This window comes from Struthio camelus, chromosome 2, assembly GCF_040807025.1.
Source record: "Struthio camelus isolate bStrCam1 chromosome 2, bStrCam1.hap1, whole genome shotgun sequence".
NCBI classification, from domain to species: Eukaryota; Metazoa; Chordata; class Aves; order Struthioniformes; family Struthionidae; genus Struthio; species Struthio camelus.
The window spans coordinates 12,248,344-12,264,103 of NC_090943.1; the positions used below are offsets into that span (position 1 = coordinate 12,248,344).

General features: G+C 39.3%; 1 protein-coding gene across 9 annotated transcripts in view; it reads left to right on the top strand.

The window, feature by feature from the left end:
* ZMYND11 (zinc finger MYND-type containing 11) overlaps window positions 1-15,760 on the top strand; it is a 108,502-nt gene that overhangs the window by 74,683 nt on the left and 18,059 nt on the right. For 5 of the 9 annotated variants that reach the window (XM_068934298.1, XM_068934303.1, XM_068934301.1 and 2 more), the window contains 4 exons: window positions 3,856-3,900; window positions 6,592-6,753; window positions 14,979-15,056; window positions 15,504-15,596. In XM_068934298.1, the coding sequence (XP_068790399.1) occupies window positions 3,856-3,900; window positions 6,592-6,753; window positions 14,979-15,056; window positions 15,504-15,596 (378 nt within the window). The remainder of the gene's footprint in view (window positions 1-3,855; window positions 3,901-6,591; window positions 6,754-14,978; window positions 15,057-15,503; window positions 15,597-15,760) is intronic. The other 4 variants (XM_068934302.1, XM_068934304.1, XM_009683946.2 and 1 more) reach the window with 2 other exon arrangements.

Consider the following 15,760-nt stretch of genomic DNA (forward strand, 5'->3'; position numbering starts at 1 on the left):
TACTTGCAAGTTCAACAGTACTGCAAAAACACGGTAGCTGAGGAAGGGGAAATGTTTCAAAGCTGAGCACACTTCAGCATTTCCAGATTTGTTAAGGGCTCTTGCAACTGCTCACGTGTGAGCTTGTTCGATACTGCCTTTGTACGGGGCACAGGTTCTGATATTCGTGGTTTGGGAGAAGTAGTGATGAATAGGCAGAGAATTTAAGTTTGCAGTAGCTCTTTACAGCAAATATATGAGTAGGAATCATTTACTTTAGGTTTGTTTGTTTGTTTGTTTTTACTGGAGGAAAAGGGTGCACGTAGGCAGTGCATCCCCACAGTGGTTCATCACGTTTGTGAATCCTAAAAACTGAAAAAATGCACTGCAAAATTTTAACAATTATCTATAGTGAAGTTCATGTCTAATACAGAAAGCTTTGATGGGAGCATATGCTGCCTGAAAAAGACAGAAAGGAACTGGCTGCTTAAGAACGGAGAACCTGTTCAGAAAGAAATAGACGCCACTTTCTTTTGTTTTGTCTTGTTTGTTTGTTATGAATGGGTGCATAGGTTCTCGGGGCATGCCCTGAGTCTTCTTCAAGAGAGGACTCAGATGCCAGGGAAGGGTTCAATGTGGTAGATATATCCATGCTAGAATGCAGTACCTCTTCTTGATGTCTTACTAAAGGCTTTCCATTTACACCAGGGAAATTTGAAATGTGAGAGATACTACATACAGAAGATAGGAAGTAGCTTCCCAGGGCAGATGATGATGGAGGCAGGTTGCAAAACCTAAAGCAAAATGCAAGGTGTAGAACAGTAACATAGAATCGTTGTGGGAGGCATTTCTTTTGATGTATCTGTCTATATGATGTAGCTACTGGTAGATGACGTGTATTGGATTCCTCTAACTTGAAGAGTTACTGAAAACCAGCAAAGAAATCTGAACTGTAGAGTCCAAAATTGTAAAAGCTTACATCTTAGCTGAAGGAGTGAAGGGAATCGGTGGGCAAAATTGGAGGAACTCTGTTGATAAAGCTGATGAAGGTGGGCAGAAGGGAAAGAAGTGTTCCTCGTGGCTGCTGTTTCTGAATCCTAAAATACTACTGAAGAAACTGAATACAGAACATTTGCCTCAGGAATGACATCTTTAAACTGGGCAAGGCCTATTTCATTAGATTTCAGAGAAATGGGAAACAGGAATGTTAAGAACTCATTCCTTGAGAGCGTTTTTAGTTTTCTAAAGGGTAACCCAATAGTCAGGAAAAGATTCCAGTAAAGTTTGGGTTGGTGACTGGAAAATATCTTGAAAGAAGTACACCATGTAAGTACCCCCTTTTTAAAATAGTTTATCTTTTGTAAATGACTTCTTTCTGCTGGCATGCATCTTGTTGCCATTCCAGATGCCACTATTATGATGGACTGAGAGAAAGTGTTGCTATGATAAAGTGTGGGTGAAATCTTACTGGTGCTGTGTATCTGATAATACTTTTCCTTTAGACTAAATATGAAAAACTGTTTAGTCTTTTATACACTAGCTAGCCGGAACTGCAGGGACTTTGGAAAATACAGGCAATACACTGGCCTGATTATGAGTTTGCACACAGGTGGGTCTGAATGAAAATCCAGTGGTCTGGATAATGTTTGAGGGAGCTGTGTGTGCATGAGTGTGGATGAGAGATATAAACACGCCAGCAGCCCATAGGTAAGCAGCGAAGAAACTCGAGAGAAGCACTTGAAACAGGACACCTGGAAAAAAAAGGCTAAAGAGAGTGCTATGGGACAAAGTGCCACACAGAAAAAGGCTTGGAATCATGAGCTCCATGGAAAATGCTTTCCTTCGTTTGCATCATATTGAATTTAGGACAACAGAACTGTATGTATGTTATTCATAAGTAAACATAATTGCACCAAAGAACTAACTGACTTACAATTGAATTGTTTTTCCCATCCCTGTGACCCTTTTTTTTTTAGCTTACTGATGGGGTCCAAGGATATCCATAATTTGGATGGTTTGGGAAATCTAGTACAACAGTGTGAAACCGGCAAATCCCCATAAAGGGGAGTTTCATGAATAGAGTTTTGCCTTTTTTCCCCCCCTCCCTTTTCCTCTCTCCACCTGATAGTAGAGTGACTTAATACCGAGTATCTGGGCTACCATTAAGGGACTTGGAGAAAACAGATTAACAGGTAAGAAATGAGCTATGTTAATGGAATATGAATTGTACAGGGGCAAACTGGTCCTTTTAGATAAAGTCTGAGAATGGAGGTTATATTGTTTTCTTGTGCTATGACTACATATAATTTATGGGAAAATAAAAATTTATTATTTGTTGTTACATCTTTTTTGCAATAATTGTGAGCTTACTGAGGTATGGAAGTGAACTAATAGTTATAATTGTGACCTCTAAGTTATTGTTAATTTTGCTGTCAGTATGTACTTCACATCTCCTACTTAATGGTATGCTAATTGTACAGCAGAATATCATATTCTCCAACATATAGATTCCTTATTTCAATTATAGCTAAGTAAATCTCCATTACTAATGAGTAAGCGTTTCTTTTCCATGTACATTTGCATTATAATGGACATTTTCTTTATGCACTAAAATTATTCTTTCCTTGACAACAACTATGTACTTTATTCTGCAGTAAAGGCTGCGAGATGATGATTCATTCTTTTCTGTTGGGTTTGTCTGTGTTTAAATTGTCAAATGTTCTAGGTAGCCTGACGTTTTCTGTCCCATGTTATTTTTCTGTAGTTCCAGAATAAATTTATGTATTTGCTTTATGACAACAATACCTACTTAAGACAAATCACTAAAAAGTAAGCTTACCTGTTGGTCATAAATTAAGCCATATTTTGAAAATTGTTGCACTGTTTCATTCATATTGCTGAGTAATCTCAACTGTTTTTTATGCCAATGCAAAGTGACCTGTATGATACAGTGTTTGAGTGATCTGAATATAAAGAACGAGTGACCACATGTGACCCATATCCCTGCAAGATCCCTCTCTGCTCAACAGAGCATAGCTCTTGTGCTATTAAATACAATCCCCCAAACACACGTTTGCTGCCCTGTTAATGCGTATATCTATAAGTGCAGGGGACAGCTGAATAAAAGGGGGGGGGGGGAGGAAGCCCTGCCAGTATGTCTGAGCTAGGCAACTGTACTGCCAAATCAGCTCCCTCGTGGGGGCTGTGGCCAGTCCGTGGGTGCTGGTGAATGTGGGTGCCGCTGGCAGGGATACCCTTCCCCTAGCCGGGGTCCAGCAAGGCGCCCCAGCCCTTCGGCAGGAGACAGGGGTGGGGGCAAGCTGAGTCCCTGTGCTGGAGATCCTTCCTTCCGCGTGGCCCCAGAAAAATATATCACCCTTTCTAAACAGATAAGAAGCACTGTGATTTTTATTCATAATTTAACCATTGATAATATACAGTAAAGAAGGCATTGCTTTCAAAGATTTTGGTGGGGTCACTGCCTACACAGTAAATTATATTATGTTACAGGGATGTTCTTGAGATGCCCCCCAAAGGTTTTTTATGTCAGAGAGGGTGCATTAATTAATAATCATTAATATTCCTGAGGATTTCTAAGTTGGCCTGGTGGTGGGTGTGTATACGGGGAAGATGGGAGCTGGGTTCTTTTAACAGTATTATAAGTACATGGGGTATTATTTTACAGAAACAAAATGTGGTAAAATCATTAGGTAGCATTTGCAGAACTGCAGGAGGAAATGTATGCAAGCAGTTGTTAGAAGTAACCGAATGATTTCCTGGTCACTGTGCATGAATTCTTTCTAGCCTTGTGTATATCCTGATAATCGGATGGATTACAGTATAGATACAAAGTTTGTTTTGTTTTTATTTTGAAAGGCCTACGGTATGCAGCCTTTTTCCCAGACAGCAGCAAAAAACAAGGTGAACAATTTTTGCACTATGTGGTTTTGAATTCTGTCATATTTTCTATTACGTTTCTGTCTTCCATTAGGATAGCTTAGTTTACTCTATTAACCACCACCATCATCCATATCACTTCCAATCTGAGTTTAGTCTGCATTATGTATGTATGTAGTTTTTTTTTCTCTCTCCTTGGGGGCTGGAAGTGGTTACTCACATGTTACAGTTCAAGATGTTGTTACAATGGTTGCCCTTTAATCAGTCAATTTTGGAGTGGCTGATGACACCTGGTGGTGTATTTTGTAAATGCAGACTTAACTGTGTTTGCAGCTGGCGGAGATTTTTTACCTGTCCTTAACTAGAGCACTGGCAGTCAGTTTGAGCTGTTTAAATGAATCTGATCTCCTGCACGAAAAATATATTGGGAGCACATTCTCCTCCCATTCAAACTTACGTAAACTAAGAGAAGTAATAACATTTCTTGGCTGTTGGAGCAAACTTATGCTTCTGACCTTGCTATTGAAGTCAATAGCGTAGTTTTCACAAGAGCTATGTACCTTTTTTATTTTCTCTGTTAACTTTACATACCTTGCATAAATGAATGTTTTATATTTACTTATGCACTAAATATACTGCATTAAACTAAAAATGTTTTCTAGGAAAAATCGAGGTGATTAGAAATAATGTTTTCAGAATTCTGCAGTGGGAATACGGAAGGAAGCTTTTTTCTGGTGTTTTGTTTAATGTCATGATTTCTGGCTTGAGTGTCTGATTTTTCTTGCCAGCAAGTATATTTTCATATGTTTATGAATTTCCACATCCGTTTGCCAGTATATTTCCTATCAGTGGAATATCTGGGATACCAATATGTAGCTACTGTGAATAATCATTAAAAATCCTGTAGCACCTGATTCTGTTGTAAAATATCTCAGTAGCCAGGACCTGTTGGGCTCTATTCCATTTGATTTTTATCTGGATGAATCTTTAATCAAAGCTAATTCCTTCTCTTGCTTAATTGGCCCTTTTACTGCTATGTGATTTTTTTGCTACGTAATTTCATACAGAAGACAAGTGTTACACTAAATATACAAGAAATGTTAGGGAATGTTTTATCCTGATTTTTCTCAGCCTACAGGCAAATCAGACACATCTACAATGCAGTATCTTTAGTTGTTCCTAAAATTTGATGAAGAAAGGACTCCAAAGCATATCGCTACTGGACTTTGTGGAAGGGTGAAATGGAAGATTTGGTGAAATGAGAATGTACTCTGTGTAGACAGATTAGGTGGTATTATGATACCGTCCTGAGATATACAGTACTGAAAAGTTAAATAAGGAAAAATGGTAGAAGAGTCAAGTTACGCTGTTAATCTGAACAACAGAGGAAGGCAGAGTTACACATTCAAAAACCTTTGATTAAGTCTTTTTTTTTTTTTTTTTTTTTTTAACTTACTGCCCCTGCAGTCCAACATTCATGGTGTATAAGCTTTAGTGTAGGAAACTGGGGTTGAGGCTATCCTGGTATCTCTGGTGGGGGGCTCTGATCAAATGAATTACGTACCCAACATGACTGCTCCTCAGCACCCTGGGACTGCAACGGCCGCTTACTGTGTGAGCCCTGCCTGTGCTGCAGAAACGGAGATGCTCCGTTGGAGGAGGCCTCTCTTGTGAGGAGTTAAATGGAAAAATGAGAATCAGACAACCGCCAGTTCTAGCCATTGGTGGGAATTGCTAGCTCCACCTCCCCATGATGAAGTTAAAAATAGCTTCATCAGATTTTTGTCAAGACAATTTATTAAAAAAGAGGAGGTTTTTTTGTCCAGAGGCTTGAACCCGTTGAAAAGTGACATTTGACTTTAAAAGGAATTGGGAGTTATATATGAGCTATGGCAGTTATTTTGTCTTGGAAGTGCAGGGAAGAGTGTGGCATTTCAGATAACAAGCATAAACATTTAACGGTAGCCACTGGCAATTCTGTCTGTTTTTAGTACTATAGACTCCTAGAGCAAAATTCTGCCTCCAAATTACATGCATGCTGCTCTCATTTACTTCAGCAAAGCTTTTGCACATGTTTCAAAGGTCAGAATTTGGCTGTTGGGGCTGAATTTTCAAGAAAGAGTGTATTAAAGACATCTGTGTATCAACAGACCCATATTCTTTGTCTTCTAGAGAAACATTTCAGGAATAATTCTAGTACAATTGAGCACTGCAAGTGAAACATTTTCTGTTTTTTGAATCTTATTGGGATTGCTTAGCAGAAACATTTCTTGCAGTAAGAGGTTCATGATTTCATTTATTCCTTGTAAATCAACACTTTGATATGGAAAAGTTGTCAGAGAGTAAAAACTGGAAGTGACCACCCTTCCTTGGGCAGCCTAATACAGAGAGGTCAACAGCAGTGTTTTCCACAAAGGTAGAAAACAAAGCCACTTTTCAGTGTGGACAGAGCTCATATTTGGAATTATGTTACTAATCAGACACTTAAAAGAAGTACAACTTGGCATTCATTTTCTATTGGAGGTAGTGTGTATTAAATTGATGAAGATCTTTAAGCATGTAGGTTTTCCCCTGTTTTTAACAAAAAACATTATACACTTCTTAAAATGTTTATAATGTCTAATTGCTGCTGGATTTCAAGACATATCAATTTTGTTCTTAGTTCCTGCAGATTTTGACAGAATATCATACCAAAATATTTTGTATTTTTTGTAGGACTGGGAAACAGAAAATCATGACTGGTATTGTTTTGAATGCCATTTGCCTGGAGAGGTGTTGATATGTGACCTGTGTTTTCGTGTGTATCATTCCAAGTGTTTGTCTGATGAGTTCAGGCTTAGAGACAGCAGTAGTCACTGGCAGTGCCCAGTTTGCAGGGTGAGTACCTACGAGCTTTCATGTGCTGATTAGAGGATTGATATTCGTTAATAGTTTCATTAAGGTGTTCAGATGGTCTGGCCAGGTTAATGGATAAAGAACTGATTATTGCAACAATGGTACATGCCCAGAGCATCTGTACAAAGATACCAGAACAATGTGCATGTAGCAGACAGCTATTTTTGAAGACTCCAGCAAGTTTTTCTTATGTATTTGAACGCACACAGTATACTGTGTGGGCATATGTGTGTTTGTATGTATGCATGTATGTATGTGTGAATGCAGTATATTGTGGAAATCTTCAACATGAGTAAACAAATTGTTGTATAAGATGCTACTGTTTTTACTTAACGTCATTTTAAATGTAGTTAACTTACTGCATCATGATTTTTTTTTGATTTGATGACTGCGTTCTTAATATTTTTTTGGAATCGTATTATACATTAGAAAGCCACAATCATGGTACTGACGAGGGCAGTATCTAAAAATACAGGGTGAAATCCTGCTTCTCGTTTACTTCTGTGAATGTTTCTGTTGGCATCACATAGTCCGATATGGACTTCACCTATAGTTTCTGTCTCTACATTGCTTTTCCTTTAAAATTGCTGTTCTTATGAGTATGGCAGATAGACAGCAAAGAGTGCTTTTCATATACACTACAAGAATGTGCAGGTATGTTGCCTAAATGTCAGGAGAAGACAGCAAAGAGTGCTTTTCATATACACTACAAGAATGAGCAGGTATGTTGCCTACATGTCAGTAGAAGACTAAACATGCAAGTCATGATAGTGCTCCCCGGTACCTGGCCTTGAATTAGCGGATACATTTCCTTATTGTTATCTGTGGGCAACCTCCCACAATGGAGCACGTTCTTAGGCTTCATTAAGTGGAGGGAATAGTGCATATGAAGGTTTGAGGTAAAAAAAAAAAAAAACCTCATGTAGAAAGGCATAAAACTCTGCCAGTTGCACTGCAGCCTTGGCTTGCTGAAAAGAGAGGAAATTCCCTTGCTGAAAGCTTAGCTCTGAATGTAGCGCAGCAGACTGACCTTCAGATGATCTGTGCTGCAAGGAATGTAAGGGTGCAGATGCTTCCGAGTACAGAGACACAGTTTTTGAAAGCACATGGATTGTTTTGTTTCAAAACAGCACTTTCTGATGGCTTTTACCTCGGACCAGTTGTGAAAAGTTGGCACCTTCTACCTTAAATTGAGAGCTCTCGAGGTTTAGGGAAAAGGCAAGAATATTCAACCTGCTTAGAGGAAGCTGAAAGGAATGAGAAAGAAGTTGTGGCAGGGAAAGACAGTTAAGAACATGTAGTGTATCTCCCTGTATCGAATTACTAGCTCTTTAATCTGGCACTCAGCGTTCCCTTTGTTAAAAACAAAGAGTGACCATATACATTGTTGAATTGCTTTTAGTTTTTTAAATACATCTCTTTAATCATTTTTGATTCTCATAATAAATATTGATCAGATCCAGCTGATCATAAGATAAACTGGATCCAGTCTCCACTCTTCTCTGGAAAGGATTTTAGGTGACATCTGGAGAGAGGAGCGATGTGAATGTGATTTAAGCCACACGTGAAAAGCTAGTTGTTGTCACAGTGGAGGAGCTGAATCACTGCATGCAGTGTACACAGATGTGTAAGGCAGTCAGCTTTGAGATCAGTCTGACTTTCATCCTGGGGCCTTTAAATCCTTTATGGCAATGATATTAAACAAATATTCTTCAGTCACTGAAGAAAAAGTTATGAAACTCAGATTTGATCCATGTGCAATGATGTGCGCTTTTGCATATTGGTCCCCTTTTTGTTATTTATTGATCATTTTAGACAAAGTCTAAAAGGAGTTCTTTGAGGCTTTTATTTACTTCCTGACCCAGAGATCTTTGGCTGGCTCAGTGCCTTGGAAGATGGTAAACAGATATGGCAATTTCAGCGTTTTGTCATTTTGAATTTTGAATGCCATGGCATGCCTTTTCCCCTGTGCTGGCATCTCCTATTTTCCTTTTAATCGGACTCACTTCAAGCCCTAATTCTCCAAGCTTGGACTAGGGTGGTTTGCACGGTCTCCGGAAGCAAGGGAGAGGTCTAGCTAGGCATGAGAGTTGCCATTCTTGTTTGAGGTTTCAGTACGCTTCTGCTATTTCCTCCCCCCTCCAAGAACTGACTGTTCTAATTTTATTTTAAAAGCGACAGAGAAGCCTGTATTCAAAAAATTATGGTAGTTTAGAGAGCTTTGGCTGATGTCCAGAGGACGTAACAAAGCTTAACTATCTTGCATAAGGGCAGTGAGATTTACTTTGCATTATCAGCAGTAAATAGGTATGTTCTAGAAAAGTTATAGCTGGGACAGAGAGATGCGTATCTTTTCGTCCTCTGCTCTTATAACTGGACGTAGCACTTTTCACCTAGGGATCTCCAAGCTCTTTACAAAGGTGAAGCAAAAGTATGTTTGAAATCTAATATATAGGGTGAGATAGTTGAACACTTCATTCTTATGTAAAGATTGCTTCTGCAACGCTGCCAAGGTCAGCAAGCCTTTGGATTATTTGTTTCACAATTGCTGGTTGTACTGGTTCAATCAACCTGTGCAGCTTTATCTTGCACACTTGACTACTCAGAAACGTTTTATGAAGGGCGTCATTGCCAAGGATTTTTCATAACTTTAAAATACTTTTCCTCCCGTAACATTTATAACAGTCCCTTGGAAATCTTGCTCTGAACCAGATCTGTTTCCCTGCTGGCAGTTTATCTCCACTGCATCCGTAAGCATGAATGTCCAGCTCCTGGCTTGCCTTTTTTTTAAAAAAAAAAACTTTATGCTACCAGTGTGAATATTTGCATCCTACGTAGCTGTCAGCAGGACACAGAGTCAAACAAAGTTCAGTTCCAGCCATGGTGCAGTGATTGAAAATTGTCACTGGCTGCTGACTAATAAGCCTAAGTGAAATAAATTGGTGTTATCGGCCAAATTCCTGGTAGACAGGTCACAAGAGAAGGTCTCAGTATCAAATGGACTAAGAGATTGAATTAGCTGTTTCCTACTATTAGAATGGTCCATTGAAGACAGGGTTAGTGCAATGGGTCTCTGAGGGACACAGGAGACTTGTACATTTGTTGCTACTCTGTGGGTAGATAAAAGGAGGAATTTAATTTTCTCCAGCTGTTAGTTTAGCACCATGAAAACTATGGGAAGTACTGCAAAAATACTGATTTTTTGTTCTGGAAAAATAGATATAAACAAAGTTATATATGGGCTTTATGGGAGAAAGTTGGTCACATTTTGGGGGTAATCAGCTATAATGATTTCTTTTTTAAAAATAGATTTTTAAAGTAATTTTATAGAAAGGTAAAATTATGTGTGGTAAAATATAGTTTGCCCCAGAGGATTAGATATGATCTGCAACACAGAAAGAATCATTCAGATGGTCTCACTGGACTTCTAGTAAAATTTTTTACAATCATCTGATCAGACATTGGTCTTCCATGCCTATGCTTTACAAGAAATTATAACTAGTTTACCTATTGTAAGGGGTGTTTGAATATTTCTGTTTTTTATATATATGAGAGTACAGTAGACTGTTGAGATATTAAATGCTGTGCTGATAAGAATTCTATAAATAGGCTATTTCTGAGTTCTGGTACTGTACTAAGCATTTCACAGAATACATAAAAATTCACCATTGTGCTGTTCGCAATCAGTATTAGACGTAATGCGACAAGTGAGAATGACAAACAGTAGAGGGTTCAGAGATGTAGAAAGATGAAGGTTACTGAAGTACAGTAACTTAAATAACTGAGGGATTTTTTTATATACTAGCTGTCAATCAAGATTGTTTTAGTTAATATAAAACACAAGCAAGGACAAAGATATGGAGACTGGTATTGGCTTATTATTGAGGTGTCATGGAGGACACAAATTTTCAGGAGTTTGTTAGGTGACAATGATATGATGGAACATACTCCATAAACAGGATTTAGCGTTATCACACAAATGACAGCTGTGACTGGATGAGCAAAAGGAGGGGGGATCTGTAGGGCATAAGGACTGTAGCACCACCTGGTTCAGTGGCATACTCCATGTCTACTAAGGCTTTATAAGTGCTCTGTCCCATTCACAGGGCAGCCAGATACACCCTTGAATAAAAGAGGAAGCCAGCAGAATTAGAAACTGCATAAGGTATATTTAATAAAGTATGAGGGAATTTGCCCACACCACTGAGAAAATTGGGAAGCCCCCACCTGGAGCCTCCTGCCACCTTCTCGGTGGTCATGAGACTATGTGTAATTCATACGGTGCTTTTGACTTAGACGGTGCTTCGTGCACCGTGCAGATAGTAGCCAACTTATGGATTCATCTGTAACAATTTCAAAAGCACCTAAGGGGCTGAAAATTCTCCTGCCTAATTTCGTTGTGTATGCTCTTGAAAGAGGCAGGTCTTATGCTGTATTCTGCCCCACCACAAGCTGTCCTGGCTGCTCAGGCCAGTACCCGGCTTGGGGTGCTGGTTGCTCCGAGACCCGGCTCGTGTGCCTGCATCCCTTCCTTAACTGCGCAGGAAGCCGAGGACTTAACTCAGGGTTGGTAGTTTGAGAAGGTGGCAGAGCGGTAAGGCATGCCATGTGTAGCACCAAAATTGCTCTGTAAATTTAAGGCATTAAAAAAAAACCCAAAACAAAAAAACTAAGGGCCTGTGAGGTAAAGCAAAGGTTTTGTAAGCATCAGTGGTAAATAAATGTTATATTAATGCATATAGGTCCCCTTTGTGGGTGCAGCCCTAGTAGCCTGAATCACTTCTGTAAATGGAACTGATGGCTGGAAACATGTATCTGTCATTAAACAACGGTCACTTTAATCCACCACTCCACTGCAGCCCCCTCTGAAATGGAGCTCTTTGGTGTTTGTGTACACATGGCAGTTGAGAGAGGAAGAGAAAAAAAAAAGTATTGGTTAATAGGACACTGTAAGGTAAACCTGTTCACATGGAGAAAACGTTAACTGAAACGTTTGTTGTTAGCCAGCACGCTGGCACTAACACCTTGCATTTCTTAGACCTACACCATGCGGTTTCTCTGTTTTTTTCTCCTCAAATGGACAACTGGAACAACTGCAGCCTAATGATACCCAGGGAGCTGGCAGCCCGTGCTGTCTTGGGGGGCAAAGGATAGTCCCTTCCATCATAACCAGTGCTGCTGCAACACGGAGTGTTTCTTGGGAGTATCCCTAGCTGCTCCTTACTTTGGATAGTTCATAAAGTCTTATAAAGAATTCCTGCACTATGACCACATCGGAATTGCTAAATAAGTCACACCTGCACAGTGCAATATATTGCAACCCTCTTTAACAGCTAAGCAGTATTAATCTGGAAAGTCTAATGCAAACAGCAGTCCATATCTGACCTTCAGGTACCAGCTTCCAAGAAATAGATGTGCTGCAGAGAATAATGCATATATAAAGTATTACCTGCACCTGCAAGCAAAGAATTAGGTTGGAGTCTTGACCTTGCTCCTACATCCACTGTGTACACCAAGCCAATGCTTTTCGGTTTGCCATGAGTCAAAGGAGAAGGGTTGCAGATTTCTTTAAGAATTGGTGTGACTTAGGAACCATCCTATATTAAGATGCTATATCCTACAAATAGGGATACCTACAAGCATAAAGGTGCTGATGTCTGTGGGACTGGGATCAAAGCTTAGTAGTCTCCTCCTAAGAAACTTGATATGTAAACAGGGGCTGTAGTAGCATATCTTAGGAGACCTTGCCACTTTCACAAATTTGCAGTCCACCATTGTTGTTTTCCTTTCCCAAAAAGAGGAAGTTAGACAGCCTAATTTTCATTTATACTTGCTTCTGTATCACTCTGGCTACACAGGGACTTTAAAGCTGGCATATTTTCTTATGTCAGAGCAATATAATTAGATTTTATGAAAATCATATTCCCCATCTAATATTATCCATTTTCTTGCTTTAAGTGGCTCTATTTTTGACTTCTCTGAGAACTATAAGACTTTAAGCTATATAGTAGCTTTTCAAAAAAAGCACATGTTCCATTCTAGCTTCCAAGCAAGGTATATGTGGTACCCCCTAACGGGCTAATCTTTGTGGAAAAGTGAACGAAGTGGTTTGATTATAACCTGATTTCTAAAAATGAACGAGTAGCCTTGCCATAAAAAGACATTCTGCTGGCTCATAGGCTTTGATTTCCTAACTTCATTACCTTTCAACATTTAGTAGAGGAATCTGGAGATCAAATTTTGCCTAAAATAAATCAGTTTAGGGAATTGAAGGAAAAGTGGGAAGTTGAAGTTTACCTGAATTCATTTTCGTTGGTGCTTAAATGATACTAATTGCTGACATAGATAATGATACAAAGCTATCTTTTATTAGAATCTGAGGATAAGACTGTAAACCATCTATCTTGACACGGTCTCTTACAGACTGCCTTGCTCATCGAGGCACAAAAAAGGGTTCACATGAATTCTGCGATACTTAGAGCAGATGATAAATTCAGAACCATATCAGAGAAAGAGGTGCAGAAGGACTAGTCTGTGCAAGTGGATTTTCTTGTGTCCCTATGAGCCTCGCTCCGTTAAAATGCTGTGTCATTAGCCGGCGTACAGCGCTCCATTGCCTAAAATGACAAACTGACAGCAGCGAGTTCATAATGCAGCAAGTTTAATGCACGTTTGGGTTGCTGTGCAGTAGCAATGTCAGCTTATGCAAAACTGAGTAGGGGAATTGAAGCAGAACTCACATTCTCATGGCAGACAAAGTAGGAAGTGAATGTACAGAAGGTAATTCACAAATACAGCACAGAAGCCTTTGAAGAGTAAAATTCTTACTCATTTTAGGATTTGGAAGGAAGATCTGGGAACCATTAGCAATGTGAAAATAATGTTTAAATGGGATGTAAGTCTTAGAAGGGCCTGGCACTGGACCTTTCCACCGTCGTGAATTTTGCCAAGTAGTGGCAGCATCCTGCCAGGAAAAAGCTGTAATGCTGTTGCGCGGACGTGGTGTCCACATAGATTTGTGATTATTGGGCAGAGGCAATTGGAAGTAAAGCCTATACCACGCTACAGATAAACTGAAATATTTCAGCACAGTTTTGTAAAGATTCTAGCCATGCTGTTAAGCAGTTAAATAAATGCCTTCATCTGTAGTGCTGTGAACAATTTTGATTTACTCTAAGATGGAGGTAGTAAGTACAGTCCTGAGAAGTATAGGCTACACATCTGCCATAACACAAGGGCCAACGTGTTACTGCCAGTGGCTTCAACGTCTTTCAGGAAGAATATAAGCAGGGGACACTCAATCAAATCCTAAACTTTGTGGGTTTTTTTGGTATTAATGTGTAATTTATACTCTGTCAAGTAAATATGTAAAAGTAATTGCTCTGTACTTAAGATATCTGCTCCCTCTATATATGGGACTCAACATATGACTCCCTCAGGGTCATATATGAATATTTTAGTAAGTATAAAACGTCTGTAGCAAGGAATAGTTCTTAAGTCTCATACATCTCTTAGCTGCCTGTTAGGAAACGGTGAAGTGATTCTCCTTCTTCTTGTACATCTTAATATTGTTTGCTAAGCAGCAATCAGCTGCACAATTACGAGGATCTTGCAGAAAACCGTCCTTAATGTGAAGAGGCAGGTGTAATTCAGAGCCAGCCTGGCCCACCAAGTTTGCGTGGAGGTGAGGCATGAGAAGGAGAGCTCAGCCTGATGCTCGGCCCTCAGAGCATTCAGAGAGGTGAGAAGGAGAGTCAGCATTTTTGGTAGAAGGAAGGGCAGTTGGAAATCTGAATTTTTACTAGCTAGAGCAATCCTGTATCTGAGTTCGTCCTAGATGGTGTCTGTTTGTCTAGTAAGCACATAAATCTCTTGAGTGCATGGCAAAGAGCATTTTTTTAAACCATTTCTTATTTTATTGAAGATTTTAATGCCTTGCTAATAAATAGACCATTAAATACATTTTTGGCTGTTCCCTAAAATGGCTTTCTTCATTGCTTTATTCTAATAAGACACTTTTTGATATGGGAGGTTTTGACAAAGTATTATTGACATACACGCAAATGAAAGTCAAGCTTAATGATCTGATATACCCGTGACGCAAAGTTACCTTTTCAAAAAATGTGGCACAGAGACAATTTTTGGTGAATGAATTTTCAAGTATTATTTTAAAATAATAATAATATAAACTTCTTTTCCTTTAACAGAGTATCAAGAAGAAAAACACAAGTAAACAAGAGATGAGCACATACCTGCGATTCATAGTCTCTCGTATGAAGGAGCGGGTGAGTCAGAAACAGGAAACTTTACCAAAGTTTTGGTTTGTGCTGTGGCGGGTGCATTGTAGTTGGCCATATGTGGCTGTGCAGGGAAGAAGGTACGAGAAGGTGTTGTTTTAGGGTGCTGTTTTATTTCCCCTGTCATAAGCAGTTTGTGTATTTCAACACAGACTTATCATGTCTCATGGTTCAGATCAGTCATCATTCTGGCAGAAGTAGTTTTTGCCCTGGGCCCGTGGCTCCTCTGAAATTGGTATTTTTCAGGCTTGAAGCACATGGAGTCAGTCTCTCTGTGAGTGTCCACCTGGCATATCGTTGCAGGTGTCCGAGGCAGAATTTGGCCTTGTGTATTCCCCACCTGGAATACTCCAAGCTATGGCAATTTTTAAATATTTTTTGTGTTTTAAGCAGATTCTAAATGCAGTAACTTGCACTGTCTCATGGTCCTTTCAGGCTATAGACCTAAACAAGAAAGGGAAGGACAACAAACACCCAATGTATAGGAGGCTGGTGCACTCAGCTGTTGATGTTCCTACTATACAGGAGGTAGAGTGACTTGCTTTCTAACTTTCACACTGTTCATGGTGCCTTTTAACAGTAAAGGTAAATCTTAAGAACTAAATCACTAACCCAGCTTAATTCTCTTTATGCTCAATATTGTTTCCAGCATTGTTTCCAGCATTGAATACGGGAGTTAAAATTTCAAACTT